This window comes from Rhinoraja longicauda, chromosome 14 (assembly GCF_053455715.1).
Source record: "Rhinoraja longicauda isolate Sanriku21f chromosome 14, sRhiLon1.1, whole genome shotgun sequence".
Classification (NCBI taxonomy): Eukaryota; Metazoa; Chordata; class Chondrichthyes; order Rajiformes; family Arhynchobatidae; genus Rhinoraja; species Rhinoraja longicauda.
The window spans coordinates 48,889,427-48,914,450 of NC_135966.1; the positions used below are offsets into that span (position 1 = coordinate 48,889,427).

Genomic DNA, 25,024 nt, shown 5'->3' on the forward strand with positions numbered 1-25,024 from the left:
TGGAGGAACAGCACCTCATATTTCGCTTGGGGAGCTTGCAGCCCAGTGGTATGATCATTGACTTCTCCAATTTTAGGTAGTTCCTCTGTCCCTCTCTTCCCCTCCCCCTTCCCAGATCTCCCACTGTCTTCCTGTCTCCACCTATATCCTTCCTTTGTCCCGCCCCCCTGACATCGGTCTGAAGAAGGGTCTCGACCCGAAACCGTCACCCATTCCTTCGCCCCTGAGATGCTGCCTGACCTGCTGAGTTACTCCAGCATTTTGTGAAATAAATACCTTCGGTTTGTACCAGCATCTGCAGTTATTTCCTTACACTTACACTTACTATACCTTTTGTCTGGTGATGACGAGGGAAGGCACGGTTATCTTCTGATTTAGGAGTGATTGTACCGCGAGGTTAAAACAATGATTTCATTCTACACGTGATTTGGTCACTGAAGTGTAACTCAATCAGTATCTCCGCTGAAAGGTTGAAAATTGTTTCTATCGAGGTGACCACTCCACTGCCACAGGCGTTAAACAGCTCCTGATAAATCTGCCTCATCCAACTGCTTCACTAGTCTGGGGTTGAGAAAAAAATCAATTAATGCAGCCAGCATCTCACATTGATGGAGAGAGGCATCCATGGATATAATTCCTGCTCGGGAGGACAGCCAGGAAGATAGTTAGAAGTTAATGAAAACAACTCTGATTTACAAGAATGATTCCAGGAATTAGTAGGTTAACCTGTGATGAGCGTTTGTCAGCACTGGGCCTGTACTCGCTGGAGTTTAGAAGAATGAGGGGGGACCTCATTGAAACATACAGAATAGTGAAAGGATTAGATAGAGTGGATGTGGAGAGGATGTTTCCACTCGAGGGAGAGTCTAGGACTAGAGGTCACAGCCTCAGAATTAAAGGACGCTCTTTTAGGAAGGAGATGAGGAGAAATTTATTTAGTCAGAGGGTGGTGAATCTGTGGAACTCTTTGCCACAGAAGGCTGTAGAGGTCAAGTCAGTGGATTTTTTTAAGGCATAGATTCTTGATTAGTGCAGGTATCAGAGGTTATGGGGAAAAGGCAGGAGAATGGGGTTAGGAGGGAGAGATTGAAAGACAATATACAATAGGTGCAGGAGTAGGCCATTCGGCCCTTCGAGCCAGCACCGCCATTCAATGTGATCATGGCTGATCATTCTCAATCAGTACCCTGTTCCTGCCTTCTCCCCATACCCCCTGACTTTGCTATACCTTAAGAGCTCTATCTAGCTCTCTCTTGAATGCATTCAGAGAATTGGCCTCCACTGCCTTCTGAGGCAGATAATTCCACAGATTCACAACTCTCTGACTGAAAAAGTTTTTCCTCATCTCAGTTCCAAATATCCTACCCCTTATTCTTAAACTGTGGCCCCTTGTTTTGGACTCCCCCAACACTGGGAACATGTTTCCTGCCTCTAACGTGTCCAACCCCTTAATAATCTTATACGTTTCGATAAGATCTCCTCTCATCCTTCTAAATTCCAGTGTATACAAGCCTAGTCGCTCCAGTCTTTCAACATATGACAGTCCTGCCATTCCGGGAATTAACCTAGTAAACCTACGCTGTACGCTCTCAATAGCAAGAATATCCTTCTTCAAATTTGGAGAACAAAACTGCACACAGTACTCCAGGTGCGGTCTCACTAGGGCCCTGTACAACTGTAGAAGGACCAATTTGGTCCTATACTCAACTCCTCTTGTTATGAAGGCCAACATTCCTTTGGTTTTCTTCACTGCCTGATCAGCTATGATTGAATGGCAGAGTAGACATGATGGGCTGAATGGCCTAATTCTACTCCTATCACTTATGACCTGATAACCTCGCATTTCAGTAGCAGCTTTCGTAACCTCAGAATGTCCTGAGACGATTTGCAGCCAATAATGGCAAATTGCTGCTACGTGCAGTGAATTTATGAGTAACCATTATCGGTAGGAAAAAACCCCACAGATGCTGGTTTAAGTTGAAGGTAGACACAAAATGCTGGAGTAACTCAGCGGGTCAGGCAGCATCTCTGAAAAGATGGAATGGGTGATGTTTCGGGTCGAGACCCTTCTTCAGATCATTGATGAGTAGCCATTAGGTCATGAGGTGAAATAAAGTTATTAAAAATGAAATTATTCTTGTACTGCAGCAGTTTTGCACCATCATGGACCCATAAATGACATGTGTAGGAAGGAACCGCAGATGCTGGTTTACACCAAAGATAGACACAAAATGCTGGAGTAACTCAGAGGGACAGGCAGCATCTCTGGATAGAAGGAATCGGTTACGTTTCAGGTTGAGAGATGCTGTCTATGCCGCTGAGTTACTCCAGAATGTTATGTCTATCTTCGATGTAAACCAGCAACTAGAGTTCCTTCCTACACATTTTGTTCGCTCCACAGGGAAATCTCCACAAGGTATGCCAACTTTGAAGGCTCTCCTCCTCTCTCCGACGGGACTTCTGCAACGTCCTCTCTCGCTGCTCCCCCTCTGTGGAAGGGTCTCGACCAGAAACGTCACCCATTCCTTCTATCCAGAGATGCTGCCTGTCCTGCAGAATTACTCCAGCATTTTGTGCCTACCCATCAATGACATATTGATACTGATTACATAGTCCGTTTCAATGAAGCAGCTTTAAAAGATAAATAATTTGGCAGAAGTCAAAAGGCTACTTCTTTTTAACGTAATGCTGAGTAATATCTTTAATCAGGATGACTGGGTAAACAGTGTAACTACTGGTATTTCATCTTGCTGAAGGAATTACTAGGACGTTGCAGAAATCCCGTCGGAGAGAGGAGAACTTCTTCAAAGTAGGCTCCAAAGTGTGAGGTTATCCACTTTGGTGGTAAGAATAGGAAGGCAGAGTATTATCTGAATGGTGTCAAGTTAGGAAAAGGGGACGTACAACGAGATCTGGGTGTCCTAGTGCATCAGTCACTGAAAGGAAGCATGCAGGTACAGCAGGCAGTGAAGAAAGCCAATGGAATGTTGGCCTTCATAACAAGAGGAGTTGAGTATAGGAGCAAAGAGGTCCTTCTGCAGTTGTACAGGGCCCTAGTGAGACCGCACCTGGAGTAATGTGTGCAGTTTTGGTTTCCAAATTTGAGGAAGGATATTCTTGCTATTGAGGGCGTGCAGCGTAGGTTTACTAGGTTAATTCCCGGAATGGCGGGACTGTCATATGTTGAAAGACTGGAGCGACTAGGCTTGTATACACTGGAATTTAGAAGGATGAGAGGGGATCTTATCGAAACATATAAGATTATTAATGGGTTGGACACGTTAGAGGCAGGAAACATGTTCCCAATGTTGGGGGAGTCCAGAACAATGGGCCACAGTTTAAGAATAAGGGGTAGGCCATTTAGAACTGGGATGAGGAAAAAAAATTTCAGTCAGAGAGTTGTGAATCTGTGGAATTCTCTGCCTCAGAAGGTAGTGGAGGCCAATTCTCTGAATGCATTCAAGAGAGAGCTAGATAGAGCTCTTAAGGATAGTGGAGTCAGAGGGTATGGGGAGAAGGCAGGAACAGGGTACTGATTGAGAATGATCAGCCATGATCACATTGAATGGCGGTGCTGGCTCGAAGGGCCAAATGGCCTCCTCCTGCACCTATTGTCTATTGTCTATTGTCTGTAGGCATACCTTGTGGAGATTTTGCTGTGGAGCAGACGAAATGTGTAGGATGGAACTGCAAATACTGGTTTACATCGAAGATAGACATAAAATGCTGGAGTAACTCAGCGGCACAGACAGCATCCTTGGAAATAGCTCCCTTTACATCTGAATTATAAAGTTATAAAGATGTACAGGTTTGTAGGTTAATTGTTTTGGTATGAATGTAAAATTGTCACTCGTCGTGGCTCTCCCTCGAGGTCGAGGTTGATGTTCTACTTTCCCTTGTTTTCATGAACTCTCAGGTGGCTTATGAGTCCAATCCTGGCTGTGAAAGTTCTTTGGTATTCAGGGCAGGTAATTCCAGCTGTCAGATCGGGCTTTGGTAGTTGCTGCCTCTCTTTCCGTTTACTTCTCTTTTCTTCTAATTCTGTGTATCTGTTGGCTGTGAAGGTCGCTGTTCCCTTTTGAATGACGGTTGGCCAGAGTTCCCTGTCCTTGGCATTAGATTCCCAATTGTCTGTGCCGATTTCACATCTCTTCATGCTGGCTTTTGAATCTCTCCTTTTGTCCGCCTTTTTTACGTTTGCCTTCTTTAAGCTGGGAGTAGACGGTTTGCTTTGGGTGTCACTAGTGAGTGTAGGATAGTGTTAGTGTGCGGGGATCGCTGGTTGGCGAGGACTCGTTGGGCCGAAGGGCTGTTTTCAGTGCTGTAGCTCTAAACTAAACTAAAACCAAAACGTACAGTATGCTGATGGTGAGCATACGATGTGAAACCATTGGCTGATGAGCGGTGTGCTGTGCTTTACAATGGCAATGACAGAGTGAAAGTGGCGCATTACACAAGACTTGTTTGCATGGAAGATCTGTTTACATCCGGCTGAAACACATATGCACACAGTGTGTGCGCCCTTGCTTGAATAAAATGGCTGCCGTGGTTTTGCAAGTGAATTGTGGGTACCCATGAGACAGCAATACGCTTTAAACAACAGTAGCAAACAACAAATGTAACATATCAAAAGTTGTGGGTACCCATGAGACAGCAATACGCTTTAAACAACAGTAGCAAACACCAAACGTAACATATCAAAAGTTCATCCATTTGGTGAGATTAAATTACCACAGTCCCTGCACTACGGTATGAAGTGGATGCTTCAGCTACCTTTGTCTTGTAAGCTGATGTTTACAACAGGCTGGTAATTGAATTACCTCTGCCTGACTAGAGATTTTAAATAAACAACAGATCAGAATGCCTTACAGTCGCTCGGTTGAGAGATTATAGTAATTTTAATGTAACCACTGACACTACGATACATTTCCCTTTCTCTCTACTCCGTTACGCTATGAATGTAACCCTGGTATATGCACAGCCATTTGGACCGGGAGAGAGACAATCTACACTAAACTCATGAGCTGCAACCTGTTGTGACTGTGCATGTAACCCTTCCTTTGACAGAAGTACATTCCTGGCTTGGAGGTCTTACTAAGGTAAAATCCTGCTGAACATAGACAATTGTGATTGTAACATTTCCTTTGAATGAGTTTTTATTCTCCCCGCCCCACCCCTGCACCACCCCTGCACCACCTCTGCAGACTTCAGCTTCTTCTTTCTCCCCTGGATGGGGTGTATCTGCCAACAGTTTGATAGAATCGTTAAAATATTACAAAGTCACATTGCTGAATAACTTTGCAAGTGCTCAAATTGTGTTACTTAGAGTAGGCTTTCACATGGAAAGGCAGTTTTAATGGAATTACGTGTTCACAGTGGAGCTACATTGGGGTTACATTTTTGGAAAATACAGACATGTATATCCTCCTGCACCGGCTCTCTCCACTGTTAATACCAGTTAACTAAGTACTGTAATGAACTGCCATGTTTAAACGGACTATTTGTTTCCAACTGTGGAGTCTTTAGTATAAGAAAATAACAGCAGATGCTGGTACAAATCGAAGGTATTTATTCACAAAATGCTGGAGTAACTCAGCAGGTCAGGCAGCATCTCGGGAGAGAAGGAATGGGTGACGTTTCGGGTCGAGACCCTTCTTCAGTCTGAAGAAGGGCCTCGACCCGAAACGTCACCCATTCCTTCTCTCCTGAGATGCTGCCTGACCTGCTGAGTTACTCCAGCATTTTGTGAATAAATACCGTGGAGTCCTTTAGTACTCTACTGTGAATATTACAGCTCATAGAGACATAGAGCGTTACAGTGTGGAAACAGGCCTTTCAGCCCAACTTACCCACACTGGCCCTTCTGCCCAACTTGCCAACATGCCCCAACTACACTAGTCCCACCTGCCCGTGTTAGGCCCATATCCCTCCAAACCTGTCCTCTTCATGTACTTGTCTAACTGTTTCTTAAACGTTGGGATAGTCCCTGCTTCAGCTACCTCCTCTGGCAGCTTGTTCCATACACCCACCACTCTTTGTGTGAAAAGGTTCCCCTCAGATTCATATTAATTTTTTTCCTCTTTACCTCAAACCTATGTCCTCTTGTCCTTGATTCACCTATTCTGGGCAAGGGACTCTGCATCTATCTGATCTATTCCTCCCATGATCTTATACACCTCTATAAGATCACCCCTCATCCTCCTGCGCTCCAAGGAATAGAGTCGCAGCCTACTCAACCTCTCCCTGTAGCTCACACCCTCGTGTCCTGGCAATATCCTCATAAACATTCTCTGTTGATGGTCAAAAACTACTGATGGTTAGGTACACACCTCGCTCTCTGTCCATTTCATTTTCTTCCCACAGTTTGTAAACTCACAACCCTTGGTTCTCTCAGGAAATGCTCTGATACCAGAGCTATGGTCAATTTCTGAGTATATGTGCCACAACTAGTATTTCTACTTTACCATTGCCCCGTAGCCAACATCAGTCCTAGGGTCCTAACAACCCTAACCCATATGCACAGTTAGCCAATTTTCCATCTGAAATGACCACAATGTCCCTTTTTGTGAAATTTCCGTAACTAATCAAAATGAAGGATACAGTCAGATGAATGTTTTGCTTGGTTTGATAATTCATTTTAAATTATGATAACTACTCATCATATAGTTATAGGGGTGGCATGGTGGCGCAGCGGTAGAGTTGCTGCCTCACAGCACCAGAGACTCGGGTTCGATCCTGACCGTGGGTGCTGTCTGTATGGAGTTTGTACGTTCTCCCTGTGACCTGCGTGGGTTTTCTCCTGGTGCTCGAATGTGTGTTTACTCCCACATTCCAAAGACATACAGGTTTGTAGGTTAATTGACTTGGTATAATTGTAAATTGTCCCTAGTGTGCGTAGGATAGTGTTAATGTGCGGGGATCGCTGGTCGGTGCGGACTCGGTGGTCTGAAGGGCCTGTTTCCGCGCTGTATCTCTAAACTAAACTAAACTAAACTAAACTAAACTAAACTAAACTAAACTAAACTAAACTAAACTAAACTAAACTAAACTAAACTAAACATCAAAATATATAATATAGCTACCTGTATATTCATGTAATGAAATGCAATGTGCATAATCCTTCATTAACTGTCTAACATGCACAACACACAAAGGAAGTTAAACTTATTCTAAATTACACTGACATAGAAGTCCATGGAGAAATTTTGTTTACTTTTCCAAAGTACAGCCTAAAGGGAGACTTATCTCTTTCTGGGTTTGTATGTGACGGTTAAAGTCTTAATAACATGGGGAGCTTGTCAGAAATGCTGTGTTTACATTCTCTTAATCATTACTGCTGGCCTGCAGTGTTTAGTTTTATTGAAGAAGTGTCTGAAGAATAGTCACAAGTCTAATAATTTAGACAAAACCATATCTCTTGGTGTCAGGGCAGCACCCTCTCCTCAGTCTTCCTTCAATTGTCTGTTTAAAATGCTTTTCTTCCTCACTGTATTTTCATCGTGTTGCAATCAAAGTATGGGACATGTTTTATTCCTTCTGGCTTCTGAGCACCTTCTAGGCATCTACCAATTTATAATCGGTGAGTTGGTGGGTTTATTCACAAAATGCTGGAGTAACTCAGCAGGTCGGGCAGCATCTCGGGAGAGAAGGAATGGGAGAGTTGGTGGGTTAATTTAGAATGGAGAACTATCCCCCATGTAGGTGGGTGGGTGGTCAGAGAATCAAAATAGAATCAGTGGCCATTTGGAAGAGAACAGGTAATCGGGGAATAAGTAGGGGAATGGGATGGATAATTTGCTTGAAGAGAGAGGATAGACCCATTAGGCTAAGTGGACCCCAACTGTGTTGTAGGAAGATGTAAAAATCTGAAAATGTTGATATATGTTCAGAACAAAATACACGATTTAGGCCTGTGCATGCATCTGCAAATGTAATCCAGCAGTGAATTGTAAATTAATTGAGGAAAAATAAATTTAAAACAATTAAGAATAGTTGTGAAAAAATGTGACAAAACCATTCTCACCCACAGGCAATTGAGAACTAGTCCAAGAAATCCCTCAGGATTGGTTAATTCCATTCAGTATCTATATCTTGTACAAAATGGTGTCCACCCCAGAGAAAGACAGCTCCACCTCTCACTGTCTAACACAAAAATGCTGGAGTCACTCAGCAGGTCAGACAGCATCATTGGAGAACATGGATAGATTACTTTTTGGGTCGAGACCATTCTTCAAACCTCTTCAGTCATTAAGAAGGGGCTCGACCCAAAACGTCACTTATCCATGTCCTCCAGAGATGCTGTCTGACCTGTTGGGTTGATCAAGCACTTTACATTCTTTTATGCATTAACCAGCATCTGCACATCCTTGTTTTCTTTAATCTCTCACTGTCTATTGCACTCAAAATACAAAATATTCTTCTCAGCAAAGATTCAGCCTTTGTGCAGGAAAGCTTTCTTCAAAATAGACTGTGTCCTGCCTGACTTTGGAAGTAAATACATTAGTATTGACATCAATTTTCAGGTAACAGAGCTCAGTGTGGAACTGGTATGAGAAGCACCCAGAACGCCTCCCAAACATTCTCTTTCAAACGGGAGTAAAGGAAGTGATAAAGGCCATAGTGAGGGCAGACATAAAAAGCTGGAGTAATTCAGCGGGTCAAACAACATCTCAGTCTAACATCAGACTGAGAGTCAGGGGTTAGATTTAAATTTTGAGTTAGATTTAGCTCTTAGGGCTAAAGGAATCAAGGGATATGGGGAAAAAGCAGGAACGGGGTACTGATTTTAGATGATCAGCCATGATCATATTGAATGGCAGTGCTGGCTCCAACAGCCAAATGGCCTACTCCTGCACCTATTTTTCTATGTTTCTATGTTTCTATGAAAGGGCAACAAGAGACAGACGGTGATATAGAGAGATATAGAACAAATGAATGAAAGACATTCAAAAAAGTAACAATAATAAAGGGAACAGGACATTGTTAGCTGAGGTCCAGGTGAAAACCAGTTACATGCAATGAGACTCAACAAGACAACTTTGAAACTAGTACAGTGACGGGTGGGGAGAGACAGAGAGAGAGGGGATGCAGGGGTTAATTGACGTTTTGGAGAAATCAACATTCATACCAATGGGCTGTAAGCTGCCCAAGTGAAATATGAGATGCTGTTCCTCCAATTTGCATTTAGCCTCACTCTGACAATGGAGGAGACCCAGGACAGAAAGGTCAGTGTGGGAATGGGAAGGGGAATTAAAGTGTTTTGCAACCGGGAGGTCAGGTAGGCTGAGGCAGACTGAGCGAAGGTGTTCAGCGAAACGATTGCATAGTCCACGTTTGCTCTCACCGATGTATAAGAATCCACATCTCGAACAACGGATACGGCAGATAAGGTTGGAGGAGGTGCAAGTGCAGTTTTTTCTGCCTAACCTGAAAAGACTGTCGGGGTCCCTGGACAATAGGCAATAGACAATAGGTGCAGGAGGAGGCCATTTGGCCCTTCGAGCCAGCACCGCCATTCAATGTGAACATGGCTGATCATTCTCAATCAGTACCTCGTTCCTGCCTTCTCCCCATACCCCCTGACTCTGCCATCCTTAAGAGCTCTACCTAGCTCTCTCTTGGATGCATTCAGAGAATTGGCCTCCACTGCCTTCTGAGGCAATGAATTCCACATATTCACAACTCTCTGACTGAAAAAGTTTTTCCTCATCTCAGTTCTAAATGGCCTACCCCTTATTCTTAAACTGTGGCCCCTTGTTCTGGACTCCCCCAACTTTGGGAACATGTTTCCTGCCTCTAACGTGTCCAACCCCTTAATAATCTTATACGTTTCGATAATATCCCCTCTCATCCTTCTAAATTCCAGTGTGTACAAGCCTAGTCGCTCCAGTCTTTCTGCCTAGGCAGCGACAGAGTTGAGGGAGGAGGTATAGGGGCAGTTGTTGCATCTCCTGCAGTTGCAGGGGAACGTACCTGGGGAGAGGGTGGTTCGGCTGGGAAGGGATGAGCAGTGAGGGCATTGCATCCAGTCTGATGCACATATTTACTGGGCTGAGTGGTATCAATCAGTCCCATTACATTTTGAATGCACTCAATTTATGGTAGGCGATCCAGACTGGCCAATGTCCACTTGCTCGATTGCATTAGCAACGGATATGATGGTAGCTGGTTATTTGCATCATTCACATGAATGCTTCTTCATTGCCTAAAGGTGCAAGCTAAGCACGGCTTTGGAAGGATGAAGTCTGACAAGAATTGACAGGCTGTTTTATTGTGCACCATGAGAGACACGCAGTTCGGTCCTGACTCAATTCGATCAGTGTAGCATTATGATGGAAAATATAGATTTTGCCATACCACCCCATCATTCTCTATTAAACACAATGCCTGCAGTTCACAGTTTTAACAAAAGCCTTTTCAGGTGCTTATAATAGCAGATGTCAGATTCAGTGGAAAGCTTATTGGCCAGACAGGTATTGTTATTTCTCATTACCTACCTGTTTCCAAAGTTACCCATTCTAACATATGAAACACTGCCATTGACTGAGGCTCTGAATGATAGATTACAACATTTAATGCAGTTTCATTTGTGCAATCCCAAGGAAAGTTTGTAATTATCCCAAGTGAATCCCACATTTCTCCTGCAGTGTTCATGTGTTTTTCACAACCGGCCTGAAGTAATTGAAGGGGGATGTGCTGCCACTGGAGAGGGTCCAGAGGAGATTCGCCAGCATGATCCCGGGATGATCGGTTTAATGTATGATCAGCGTTTTTGACGCCACTGGGCCTGTGCTCGCTGGAGTTTAGAAGGATGAAGAGGGACCTCATTGAAACTTATCAAATGGTGAAAAGAGTGGATGCGGAGAGGATGTTTCCACTAGTGGGAGAGTCTCGGACCAGAGGGCACAGCCTCAGAATAAAAGGACGTACCTTTAGAAAGGAGACGAGGAGGAATTTGTTTAAGAAAATAACTGCAGATGCTGGTACAAATCAAAGGTATTTATTCACAAAATGCTGGAGTAACTCAGCAGGTCAGGCAGCATCTCAGGAGAGAAGGAATGGGTGACATTTCGGGTCGAGACCCTTGTGTTTAGTCAGAGGGTGGTAAATCTGTGAAAATCATTGCCACAGACTGCTGTGGGGGCCAGGTCATTGGGGACTTTTAAGGTGGAGATTGACAGATTCTTGATTAGTTAAGGGTGTCAAGGGTTATGGGGAGAAGGCGGGAGAGTACGGTTGAGAGGGAGAGATAGATCATTATGATTGAATGGCAGAGTAGACTCGATGGGCTGAAAGGTGTACCTCTGCTCCTATGACATGAACTTGTGAACTTATATGGGGCAGTGATCACCTTGCTTTGGATGGGTGCAAAACCAACAAAGACCCAGCCCCTCTTTCATCATAGGTGTCAGTCAACACTTTTAGTTTAGTTTAGTCTAGTTTGGTTTAGAGACACAACGTGTGAAAACAGGCCTTTCGGCCCACAGAGTCTGTGCTGACCAACGATCGCCCATGCACGAGTTTCATTCCACACACTGGGGACAATTTACAGAAGCCAATTAGCCGACATACCTGCATGTCTTTCGAATGTAGGAAGAGTGTAGGAGCATCCGATAAAAACACACAGGGAGAATGAACAAACTCCCTGCAGACAGCACCCATAGTCAGGATCAGACTGGGTCTCTGGTGTTGGAAGGCAGTAACTCTACCTCTGCGCCACCATACCATCTTGATTAAGACTGCTGGTTGTATGAGTCAAAGGTGGATGAAAGTGGATTGCGTGAGTTGTGTTCATGCTAGGCACAAATGTCTCAAAATCTTCACAAGTTGGCAAGGCAACTCGGGCTGTTCGATGTTATATGGAGTAATATCAGCCAAGTGCATTAGGGAGTGCTTTTAATGTGACTGAGTCTGAAGAATGTCGTGGAGGCAGAATGGAACAAGCTGAAGGCTACCTCTGACTGTGAGTGATCTGATGTGGAAGTGGCTGGGCCTGGCTTTGGCAACATGAAGTTAAAAGCAACATTTCTCAGCTCTGACTTACTTTGTGTGTTGTGACAGGAGAAGGTGATTGAGGCTGCTCAGGTATTTATGAACCAACCGTGCTTCTTTACTTCTGCGTCTTTCTTCATACTCCTGAATCTTATTACTCTTGAAGGCTCTGTCCCCTTTCAAAAACCTGGATGTTCTTGCAATCATGGTATTTGGGGGAAACAGTTTTGAAATTCCCCTCAAATGGTCATAACAACAAGTTTCCAAAGATCAACTATTAAGCAGATGAGGTTGGATTTGAGTGCCAATTCTGCACTAATGGAAACCCCCAACATTAGCGTTGGCACAGTGGCACAGTGGTGGAGTTGCATCCTTACAGCGCCATTGCGCTGGGTTCTATTCTGTCCACGGCTGCTGTCTGTATGGGGTTTGTATGTTCTCTCTGTGACCGTGTGGGTTTTCTCCAGGAGATCCAGTTTCCTCACACGTTTCAAACACGTGCAGGTTTGTAGGTTAGTTGGCTTCTGTAAATCGTCCTGAGTGTAGGATCGATCTAGTGTGCGGAAGACCATTGGTCGGCGTTGACTTGGAGGGCGGAAGGGTCTGATTCCACATTGTATCTCTAAACTAAACTAAACCAAACTAAACTAAACTAAACTAAACTAAACTAAACTAAACTAAATTAAACTAAACTAAACTAAACTAAACTAAACTAAACTAAACTAAACTAAACTAAACTAAACTAAACTAAACTAAACTAAACTAAACTAAACTAAACTAAACTAAACTAAACTAAACTAGCTGTCCATAATGGATTAGAAATTGTAAGACACACAGTGCATTCAGAAAGTATTCAGACCCCTTCACTTTTTCCCCATTTTGCTATGTTACAGCCTTATTTTAAAATGGATTAATTTAATTTTTTTTTAATGATATCTTCCAAATAAAATCACTTATTTACCGTATGAAACGTTGACATCCCAGAAACAATGCCTCCGAGATTCCACTTGTTTAGTTTAGTTTAGTTTATTGTCACATGTACCAAGATACAGTGAAAAGCTTTTGTTGCGTGCTAACCAGTTAGCGGAAAGACAATACATGATTACAATAGAGCCATTCACTGTGTACAGATAAATGGTAAAGGGAATAACATGAATCACTTTCAGTGCAAAATAAAGTCAGTAAAGTCCGATCAAAGATAGTCCGAGGTTCTCCAATGAGGTAGATAGAAGTTCAGGACTGTTCTCTAGTTGTGGTAAGATGGTTCAGTGGCCTGATAACAGCTGGGAAGAAACTGAATCTGGAGGTGTGCGTTTTCACACTTCTGCACCTTTTGCTTGATGGGAGAGGGGGGAGAAGAGGGAGTGGCCAGGGTGCGAGTCATCCCTGGGTTATGCTGCTGGCCTTGCTGAGGCAGCGTGAGGTATAAATAGAGTCAATGGAAGGGATTTGTAGGAAAGAACTGCAGATGCTTGTTTAAGTCGAAGGTAGCCACAAAATGCTGGAGTAACCGAGTCAATGGAAGGGAGGTTGGTTCGTGTGATGGTCTGGGCTGTGCCAACAATTTCCTGCAATTTCTTGCGTTCTTGGATGCTGCCATGCATCCCAATAAAGTAGAAGCTTTCGACTGTAGAAGTTGGTGAGAGTTGTTGGGTGCCTAACAAACTTCCCAAGCCTTCTAAGCAAGTAGAGACGATGGTGAGCTTTGCCTCGTGAAGGCACTGACCATCTGTGAGAGAATACTCCTTATGTGTGCTCACCTTTTTCCCAATTATCCTTGCATGTTACAAGACTTTTTTTGTTTTCTCTGTAGTCCTGCAACTTATTCCCTCTAACATGCCCATCAGCTTCCCTTTGACTCCTCTGCCACTTACCTGCATTAGCCATCATTTACATTCGTCAGATAAACTCTGAGCACATCCGTGGGATGTGGAAATCCATGTGGTCAAAGTTGGAATGTGCAAACTGTGCACACATCAGGGTTGAACCTGGAATGCTGGTGGTCTGATGCGACAGGACAAACTGCTCAGCCACTGTGCAACTTTGCTGAATTATGAAACTGCTCTGACAACTTCACAAAGAAAGCAAACTCACTGCAAGCATTTATTTCAAGAGAACGTATACAAAAACAGGGATGTAATGCTGAGGCCCTATAAGGTGCTGGTAAGGCCGCATTTGGAATATGGTGAGCAATTTTGCGCACTATATCTGAGGAAGGATGTGCTGGCTCTGGAGAGGGTCCAGAGGAGGTTTACAAGGATGATCCCAGGAATGAGTGGGTTAACCTATGACGAGCGTTTGTCGGCACTGGGCCTGTACTCGCTGGAGTTTAGAAGAATGATTAACCTACATACCTGTACGTCTTTGGAGTGTGGGAGGAAACCGAAGATCTCGGAGAAAACCCACGCAGGTCACGGGGAGAACGTACAAACTCCTACAGACGACGCCCGTAGTCAGGATCGAACCTGAGTCTCCGGCGCTGCATTCACTGTAAGGCAGCAACTCTACCGCTGCGCCACAGTGCCGCCGTGAGGGGGGGGGGCCTCATTGAAACATACAGAATAGTGAAAGGCTGGGGTAGAGTGGATGTGGAGAGGATGTTTCCACTAGTGGGAGAGTCTAGGATGAGAGGTCATAGCCTCAGAATTAAAGGACCTTCCTTTAGCTAGGAGACTAGGAGATGAGGAGAAATTTCTTTAGTCAGAGGGTGGTGAATCTGTGGAATTCTTTGCCACAAAAGGCTGTGGAGTCCGTCAGTGGATATATTTAAGGCAGAGATAGATAGATTCTTGATTAGTACGGGTGTCAGAGGTTATGGGGATTCGGCAGGAGAATGGGGTTAGGAGAGAGAGCCTAATGGCAGAGTAGACATGATGGGCCGAATGGCCTAATTCTACTCCTGTCACTTCTGACCTCATGACAATGTAGGAAGATGACTGTGGTCTTCATGGAGAACTCGTTCAAATATATTTTCAGATTCCATGGTACGATCTCCATCCATCCATTTGTAAGCGCAACTCAAGTGCACCATCAAAGAAAAACTCTATTAGGTTTGTTAAACGTAATCAACCTTACACCAAACCCTGTTGAATCTTCCTAATCAGCTAATACTTTGCTAAGTGCTCACTTACTCTGATCCCAGTGATGAATTCGAGCAATTTTCCCCACGACTGGTGCTGGATTAATTGGCCTGTAGTCATTCTGCTTTATTCCTTTCTTCTCTTTGAAATAAATTTAACTTTAATGAGCAAAACTGGGTACAGATTCTGCACCGGAAGAGCACATTGGATGTGAATTCTCTGGTTCATTGAGTTGATGAAAGTATGAGATCTGGGTGAGGCTGCCTGCTTTTTGCCTTGGGCATCATATATAGGACTCGGACAAAGAGTCCCTGATGATCTGATTCCTTTCAACAAAGCCTTCCAGCTGTGCTCATCGAGATATCCATTTGATGGGCACTGCCCCCTTGTAGTTATAGTATTTAAGATCCTATTCTCCTCTTTTCAGGCTTGGGATGATCAAATTGTGTATGTATTTATTAAGTCCCAATTCTCAGATTTTCGTCACTTAATCACTGGGGTGGCACGGTGGCGCAGCGGTAGAGTTGCTGCCTTACAGCGTATGCAGCGCCGGAGCCTCAGGTTCGATCCTGACTATGGGCGCCGTCTGTACGGAGTTTGTACGTTCTCCCCGTGACCAGCGTGGGTTTTCTCCGAGATCTTCGGTTTCCTCCCACACTCCAAAGACGTACAGGTATGTAGGTTAATTGACTGGGTAAATGTAAAAATTGTCCCTAGTGTGTGTAGGATAGTGTTAATGTGCGGGGATCGCTGGGCGGCGTGGACCCGGTGGGCCAAAGGGCCTGTTTCCGCGCTGTATCTCTAAATCTAAATCTAAACTTTCCAACTTACCAAATCTGAAGAAGGGTCTCGACCCCAAACGTCACCTATTCCTTTTCTCCAGAGATGCTGTCTGAACCGTTGAGTTACTCCAGCTTTTTGTGTCTATCGTTGGTTTAAACCGGCATCTGCAGTTCCTTCCTACCAAAAATGCAATTTGGGTTCACACCGAGATTGTTAGTTCAACTCCAGGACCACTTGAATATGAAGGTCCTGGAATTTTCAAGTTGTATTGAAGAGCTGAATGCAGAATCTAGGTACACACTGAATGAGGTGTTGAGCATGGCCTACTCCATAGGGTTCTGATGCAGACTCGACCCGAAACGGCAACCAGCCACCTGCCTCCACAGATGTTGCTTTTCCTCCAGTTGTTTGTTGTTTGCTCCTGGCCTCTGCATCGCCCCCTGGCAAAAGGAAATGTTGGATTGCCCATTTCCATGTGTTTTCCCAGCAGGGTTTAGTGGCCGTGATATTTGATTCCTCGAAGTGAATACAATAGGAGGTACAGCATCTCATATTTTGCTTGGGCAGCTTACAGCCCAGTGGTATGAGTATATTGATTTCTCTCACTTCAGGTAGCCCCGGCATTCCCTCTCTCTCTAACCCTCCCACAACCAAGTTGCACTAGCTTCTCATTTTCACCCTGCTAACAAGAAGGGTCTCGACCCGAAACGTCACCCATTCCTTCTCTCCTGAGATGCTGCCTGACCTGCTGAGTTACTCCAGCATTTTGTGAAATAAAAACAGATTACAATGGCCTGTTTCCTTTTGTCATCGTTACCTTTTAGCATATCTTTCATCCATTGTTTTTATCTCTCCACATCACCGTCTATATCTCTCATTTCCCATATCCCTAACCAGTCTGAAGAAGGGTCTCGACCCAAAACGTCACCCATTCCTTCTCTGCAGAGATGCTGCCTGACCCGCTGAGTTACTCCAGCTTTTTATGTCTCTCTCTCTTCGGTTTAAACCAGCATCTGCAGTTCCTTCTTACACACTTGGCATCCATTTAAGATGTCTTGCTACCTTTTGCGGAAATGGCCATGCTTATGTTATCGCACCTTGGCCGACTGGCTTGGTGTATCTGACAAAGGAGGTTTGGTAATGCCGGAAGCTGATTAAGATCCCTTGTAACAAGAAACATAACAAATCCCTTAATTGCAATTTATTGTTGCAATACAACGGTATCCACATTAACTTTAATGGGCAGTAAATAATTTAGGAGCTCAAGTTGCAAGTATGCATTCACAGTGTTTGTGGGCAGACTCCTCTGTACTTCAATATCACCAAACTGATTTGCTTACATGCTGATAGAGTGAGAATGGTGGTATTAATCTCTGCTATACACAAATGAGAATGTTGAGAGCAGGGGGTTCATTTTTGCCAGACAAGCAAAAAATAATTTGTAGGCAAGCATTCTTTATCATTGTTTATTCAATTGAAGGATAATGATTACTTAATTAGTCCAGTCCACTGGAACGGATACGTGTGAGGGTCTTGCAGAAAGAAACCAACGCAATTACATGTTAATGTCACCAAGTGTAGAAGCAACACATATTCACTGATAATGTCACACATTCTTGTAACCCTTTAACTAATGAAGCACTTTGGATCCTCACTCAGTATTGTAATGTCGGAAGGCCGGCCATTAAAGAATGGCAAAGCCCCACCGATTGAAACTTTGATAATGAACCAGATAATTGATTTGGTTGAAGGGTAAGTGTTGTCTCTGGAGTCAGAAGGTTCAGGAATTTTGAACTTGTAATCAAGAATTGAGTGCAGACTCTCGGCACTTACTACGATACAGAGTGTATGCTAATGGCTGGGGATGACACATTAATGTGAAGCCCTTTCTGCTCTTTGAAGTAGACAGCTTTGATTCCACATTAGTCGAAGGAGATGTTTTTTCCCCTAAGGGTCAATAATCCTTATGGCCCCAATTTAAAACTAATTTAAAATATCTGGGAGGGGAGGTGAGGGGAGGGGAAGAGGGGAGGGAGGAGGGGGGAGGGGAGAGGGGGGAGGGGAGAGGGGGGAGGGGAGAGGGGGGAGGGGGAGGGGGGAGGGGGAGGGGGAGGGGGAGGGGGAGGGGAGGGGGAGGGGGGAGGGGGGGGAGGGGGAGGGAGGGGGAGGGGGAGGGGGAGGGGGAGGGGGGGGAGGGGGAGGGGGAGGGGGAGGGGGAGGGGGAGGGGGAGGGGGAGGGGGAGGGGGAGGGGGAGGGGGAGGGGGAGAGGGGAGGGGGAGAGAGAGGGTGCTGCACCAATGCAGGTGAGGTTTGGGCCCAGGGTCCACTTGGTCTAGTAGTAAATAAATAAAGACAATTTTCTTTTAATTTTAAACTGGTATTTCATGACGCCTGCACAGATGGCACAGTCTTGCATGACAGAAAATTGCGACCATTCTCGGGGAATGCAGCACGCAACACAGGGTCACGAGTGCTCTTTATAGCTCATGCTTTCTATTGTGTCCACACAAGTCATTCTTTTGGTTCTTACAATTATAATGAAGAAAGCCACATGATGCATTGGGCCAAATGACAATCCCGGCCTTAGTCTCATTATCCCGCTCCTCATTTCTCAATGTCCCTGAAATTAATCTTGGCGTACACATGTCTATCAACTCCCCTGCCTTGACCCTTTATTGCTATCATCCATGCCATGGGAATTAACAAGTGGCCAATTAACTTCACGGCACTTATTTAACACGTGAGAGAGAACCAAGGCCCCAAGGGGAATCCCACACAGACATGGGGAGAATGAACAAATTTCACACCAACAGCCCCAGAGGTCGGAACCGAACCAACATCTTTGGAGCTGTGGAGCAGCAGCACTACCTGCTGTGTCATCATGCTGTACCTTCTCTGAATGACAATACCAAATTATGAGCAGCTTTGTACCATAGTGCCCTCTTTGGGAAATCCTATCATTATACAAAGTGCCCTGGTATATTGTGAAAACGCATTGTCCAAGAACTAACTAATTTACAGAGTGTAAATGTAAAGATGAGGAGGGCTTACATAAATAGGCCACTGTAAAGGAAACAAGAGCCCAGGATGGAAAATTCTACCTTAGAGTGGAAACATTTCTCCTCTTTTCACCTACGATTGACTAAAATGAGGGCTTTTATGTTATCTGCCTGGGCTCCCTTTTACAGAATGTAAAGAAGGCACCCCTTTAATACCTTGCAAACCGGCAAGCTAATAAAAGTGGATTGATTAACTGATTGCATTTGTTTAATTGCAGGGTGTTTTTAGGAGCCATTAACAAGTTTGCAGAAACCATGAATCAAAGATTCTTGGAGAACATGAATTTTGAGCAACAGGTAAGAGATTACAGTACTCAGCATCAGAAGCATCACTTAAATGATCAGAGCCTGTGGTAGCCAAGATGTGCAGGAAGGAACTGCAGATAGACAATAGACAATAGACAATAGGTGCAGGAGGAGGCCATTCGGCCCTTCGAGCCAGCACCACCATTCAATGTGATCATGGCTGATCATTCTCAATCAGTACCCCGTTCCTGCCTTCACCCCTTACCCCCTGACTCCGCTATCCTTAAGAGCTCTATCTAGCTCTCTCTTGAATGCATTCGGAGAATTGGCCTCCACTGCCTTCTGAGGTTTAAACCAAAGATAGACACAAAATGCTGGGGCAACTCAGCGCGACAGGCAGCATCTCTTAAGGGAAGGAATGGTGACATTTCGGGTCGAGACCCATCTTCAGTCAACCTGAAACGTCGCCCATTCCTTCTCTCCAGATATGTTGCCTGTCCCTCTGAGTTACTCCAGCATTTTGAATCTATCTTCTGTTGTAGCCAAGTGCAGACTCAAGAATGCAGTCCAAATTGACACTGACAAACATAGTCACAATATTCAGGGCTATCTTTCATTCAAAGCTGGCTGGGGGTAAAGTAGTTGGATTACAACATGGTGAACTTAATGTAGAAGCAATTGCCCTTCAGTGCTTAACAGAGGTTTTAATAAAATGATTAAATTAATGAAAATTATTTGGATATTCCAAGGGCTTAGTCAGGAAAGAGGATTTTAAGGATATAAGTTGTATTTCTTTCAGCCAACTTTCATGATTGAAGGCCATCAACCATGCCATGATAATTAACGGTAGCCCGCTTTGTTTCATGAATTAGTTAGCTGAGGGGCATGAGAGACTATTGAATGAAATACAAACAGGGAATTAGACACAACCTATTGTCATGAGTAGAAAAGTGGGCAAAAGGTGAAGTGATTAAAAAAGCACACACCTATATTGTCAACATCGATCAACAAAGTCTCCCAACGACTTCAGCACTTCAATACATGAATGAAGTTTAGTTTAGTTTAGTTTATTTATTGTCACGTGTACCGAGGTACAGTGAAAAGCTTTTGTTGCGTGCTAACCAACCAGCGGAAATACAAGCCATGATTACAATCGATCCATTCACAGTGTACAGGTGCATGATAAGGGAATAACGTTTAGTGCAAGCTAAAGCCAGCAAAGTCCGATCCAAGGTAGTCCGATAGTATTTCAGGACTGCTCTCTGGTTGCGGTCGGATGGTTCAGTTGCCTGATAACAGGAATAGAGAGATGAAGGAAGAATGGGTTTGCTGTGGATACTAATTTAGGAAGTAGAATAGTCCTGTAGAAGTGGCCAGACAAAAAAACAAAATGGTGGCGCGCACGGTTGCAGCGTCTTCTCCGGTTCCGGATCAATAGTGCTTTGTTTGTCTGCTTTTCGTTCGTTCTGTGTTTGAATCATGCAATCTGAGCAGAGATATGCACACAGCCACTCTGCACTGCTGAACATTAAAGCTAAAATCAAGGAAGAACATGTAACACGATTGCTAATGGAGAAGCTGTGCGGACACAAGCTGCTACGGAAGAACACGCACTCCCTGAGTCGACATTCCCGGCCCAGGAGGCGCCGAAAGCGGTGTGAGCGGTCACAGAAGCGCAGTAAGAGAAGCGGTACACACGAGAGACTAAAAGTGAACCCGTACAGACCGGCTGTACCAACGATTCTGCCGGCAAATGTACGATCATTGGACAATAAAATGGACTTGCTACGGCTAAGAATGACTGCACAACGGGAGGTGAGGGACTGCGGCCTTTTAACTTTTACTGCAATATACAGGACTCGGTATTGCAACTGGATGGACAAGCTTCTGTCCGGGCTGTCAGGAATTCACTCTCTGGGAAAATTAGGGGAGGTGGACTGGGAGTCTATGTGAACAAAGGTTGGCGCACAAATATTTCTGTCGAATCCAGCCACTGCTCTGTAGCGGTGGAATATTTAACGTTAAAGTGCCGTCCTCACTACTTACTGAGAGAGATCACAACCATCATCATCACAGCCACCTAACGCAAATGCAAATGATGCACTGGAGAAGCTGTACGACGCCATCAATCAGCTACAGAATAAACATCCTGAGGGCTTCTTCATCATTGCAGGTGATTTTAACCACGCCAATCTCAACAACATCCGACCCCAATTTCACCAGCATGACTCCATTCCAGCAAAGGGAGAGAACACACTGGATCACGTATACACCAACATTAAAGGTGCATACAATGCGGTCCCACCGATCACTCTGGGTCACTCTGATCACATCTCTGTACTGTTAACCCCGGCTGACCAACCACGGTTTAAAAAATAAAAAACAGTCACCTTGAACATCACTGTGTGGCAGGAGGGGGCAACTTGAGCATTGCGAGACCACTGACTGGTCGGTTTTCAACGAGGCAGCCACATGCAGAGGCCACATGGACCTGGAGTAGTATGCAACGACTGTCACCAGCTACATCAACAAATGGGCGGGTGATGTTGCAACCACCAGAGACGTTTCAGCACCCGGTGCGATTCGGCCACGGGGACTTCCACCCCCTTGCGGGGACTGTGCGGGTCGGTCGGGGACGAGCTGTCTGTCCGTGGGCGTGGGGAAGAGAGGGGAAGTTTTGTTGCCTCCATCACAGTGAGGGGGTGTTTGGAGTCACTGTGATGGACGTTTGTGTTGGGGTTATGTGTCTTGTGTTCTTTTTTTGTGTGACTGCTATGTAGTTTTGTTCGGTACCTCGGTACCGAATGACAAATAAAGCTCAGTTATACTGTTATACTGTTATGAAAGCACAACCCAACCAAAAGCCCTGGCTGAACGCTGAATTCTGAGGTCTGCTCATTGCTCAAAGCCCGTGATGCTACTTTCAGATCTGGGGACTAAGGGCAGCCAGGAATAGCCTCACTACCCGTGTTAAAAGAGCTAAAGCTTCCTACGCTCTGAAAATACAAGATCACTTTCAGCAGGATGACCCCCGACACAAGTGGCGGGGCATTTAAACAATATCCAACTGCAAGAGAAATAGCCCTGATGCCTGTACGGATGATGATAGCTCCCTGCCAGACACACTAAATTCTTTCTACACATGCTTTGAAGCCACCAACAACAAGCCAGCCCTGAAGACCACACCCCCCCCCCTCCCACCCCCCCCCTCCCACCCCCGCCCCCCCCCCTCCCACCCCCGCCCCCCCCCTCCCGCCCCCCCCCCCCAGGCGACCAGGTACTGTCTGTTACAACAAACGATGTGAGTGGAACCCCGCTGAGGGTGAACCCACACAAAGCTGGCGGCCCAGATAACATCTCCAGTCGCGTGCTCAAAGAGTGGCCCACCAGCTGACAGACGTGCTAACGGACATCTTCAACATCTCCCTGACCCAAGCTGTTGTTCCCTCGTGCTTCAAATCTGCTGCCATTATCCCAGTACCCAGGAAATCCCCAGTAACGTGCCTCAATGACTATTGTCTATTGTCAATGACTGCCGCCCCATGGCACTGACTTCGGTCGTCATGAAGTGTTTCGAGCGGCTGGTCAAGGCACACATTAGCGCCCCCATCCCAGACACACTGGACCCCCACCACTATGCATACAGGCAGAACCACTCCACTGAGGATGCAATCGCTTCTGCCACCCATCTAGTCCTGTCTCACCTCGAGAATAAAAACACCTATGCACGTCTGCTGTTTATCGCCTTCAGCTCAGCGCTTAACACCATCATCCCCCAGACCCTGATCAGTAAGCTGAGCTCTCTTGGTCTGAGCAACTCAATGTGCAATTGGATTTTGGACTTTGTAAGTTACAGGACACAGATGGTCAGAGTCCACACTCGGTCATCTCTCAGTGCCACTGTGAACACTGGAGCCCCCCAGGGCTGTGTGCTGAGCCCATTTCTGTTTACACTGCTGACCCACGACTGTGCCGCCATGCACCAGGCCAACCACATCATCAAACACGCGGATGACACCACAGTCGAGGGGCTCATCACCAACGCCGATGAATCCGCCTACAGGGACGAGGTGAGGCAGCTTGAGCTCTGGTGCACAGACAACAACCTCTCTCTGAATGTTGACAAGACGAAGTAGATGATTGTCGACTTCAGAAGGGCTGGAGCAACTCACTCCCCCTGCAGATCGATGGCAGGACTGTGGAGACAGTGCACAGTTACAAGTTCCTGGGAGTGCACATCACAGACAATCTCTCCTGGAGTCAGAACACCTCCTCCTTAGTGAAGAAGGTTCAACAACGCCTGCACTTCCTAATGAGGCTAAAGGGAGTTGGTCTGGGTACATCCATTCTCTCCAGGTTCTACAGATGCACCATGGAGTCCACTCTGACCTGCTGCATCACTGTCACCACTTCAGCTGCAGACAGGGAGGCCCTGCAGCGTGTTGTGGAGACAGCCCATCACATTCACTGGGACCTGATTCCCTGCCATCAGTGACATTTACAGAGGAAGGTGCAGAAGTAAAGCCTGCAGCATCATGAGGGACTCCTCTCACCCCTTCCAAGGTCTATTTGACCCGCTGCCTTCCGGGAGACGGCTGAGAAGCATCAGCTGCAGAAGCACCAGGTTCAGGAACAGCTTTTCCCCTCAGGCTGTTGATCTACTGAACTGCCCCACCTAACACGAGTGCACTCTGCACTTTATAATCTCATTTAATGTGCAATTAATAATTTACCTGCTCTCATTGATGGTTTTAAATTCACCGTTCACATGCTTTAAACTCTAGGTTCAATGCTTTGTATTGTATTGTATTACACTGTGTAATTGTATTGTACTGTATCGTATTGTACTGGACTGTCAAGTTAACTATATGTTTTGCATTGGTATTGCACTATGGCCCCCGGAGGCACTGTGTTTCGTCCCATTCGTTGTATGATCTGTCAGGAATGGAATGACAACTAAACTAACTATTATTACTATTATACTATTATAACATTTATTGGTACTATAACGGCACTTAAAATAAATCTGAACAGGTACATGGATGGGAAAGGTTTAGAGGGATATGGGCCAAAGGCAGGCAGATCGAACTAGAATAGATGTGGCACATTGGTCAGCGTGGGCAGGCTGGGCCGAAGGGCCTGTTTCTGTGCTGTATGACTCTACGACTCCGTAACCAAGACATATATTGCTCAGGTAATAATATTAAAGATCCAAGGCACAGAAATAGTTGAGATACAAGCACTCAGCGTGTAGTGGATGAGCAGCACAGTGCTTACTATTACTATGGACAAAGGAGTCTGATTGAATGGTACATCAGGCTGGAAGGATGGAATGACATCACCATTGCAATGATCCATCTTGCATTTGATGTTTCTTCAGCTCCATTTGGTCTCCTCATTATATAAAAGAATAATGCAGAGAATGGTTCAAAATACAAAGATCTCATATAAAACATGTAAACTAGAAAGATTGGCACAATTAGATTCTTACGTATTTAAAAATATTGTTTAGAAATATTGTTTAAAAACGTCAATTTCTTCCAAATAATTAAAATGCCAGGCTAAGCCATTACACTGAGGTGTTGCTTAAGTGGTGATGGGTTACGACATTTATGTTTTGTTTTTGGGTGAGTTAAAATGTTTTTATTCTCTTCAGCTGTGGAATAACTACTTTCTTCTGGCTGTGGTCTTCATTACGCAAGATTCACTGCAGTTAGAACACTTTTCTCAAGCTAAAGGCACCAAGATCTTGAACAAGTAAGTGCTGTACTCTTAACTGTGTGTGATTCGGGCTTGGATATGACCATTAATAATCAGAAAAGAAACTTTCCTGAATAACCATTTAATCTCAAATGTCCCTTCTG

The 25,024-nt window shown here is 45.0% G+C and overlaps 1 protein-coding gene across 1 annotated transcript in view; it reads left to right on the forward strand.

Annotated features, from left to right (window-relative positions):
• Positions 1-25,024, forward strand: part of LOC144600250 (dedicator of cytokinesis protein 2-like) — a 706,150-nt gene that overhangs the window by 501,096 nt on the left and 180,030 nt on the right. Inside the window, exons 30-31 of the mRNA XM_078411810.1 lie at positions 19,133-19,211; positions 24,817-24,917. Coding sequence (XP_078267936.1) covers positions 19,133-19,211; positions 24,817-24,917 — 180 coding nt within the window. The remainder of the gene's footprint in view (positions 1-19,132; positions 19,212-24,816; positions 24,918-25,024) is intronic.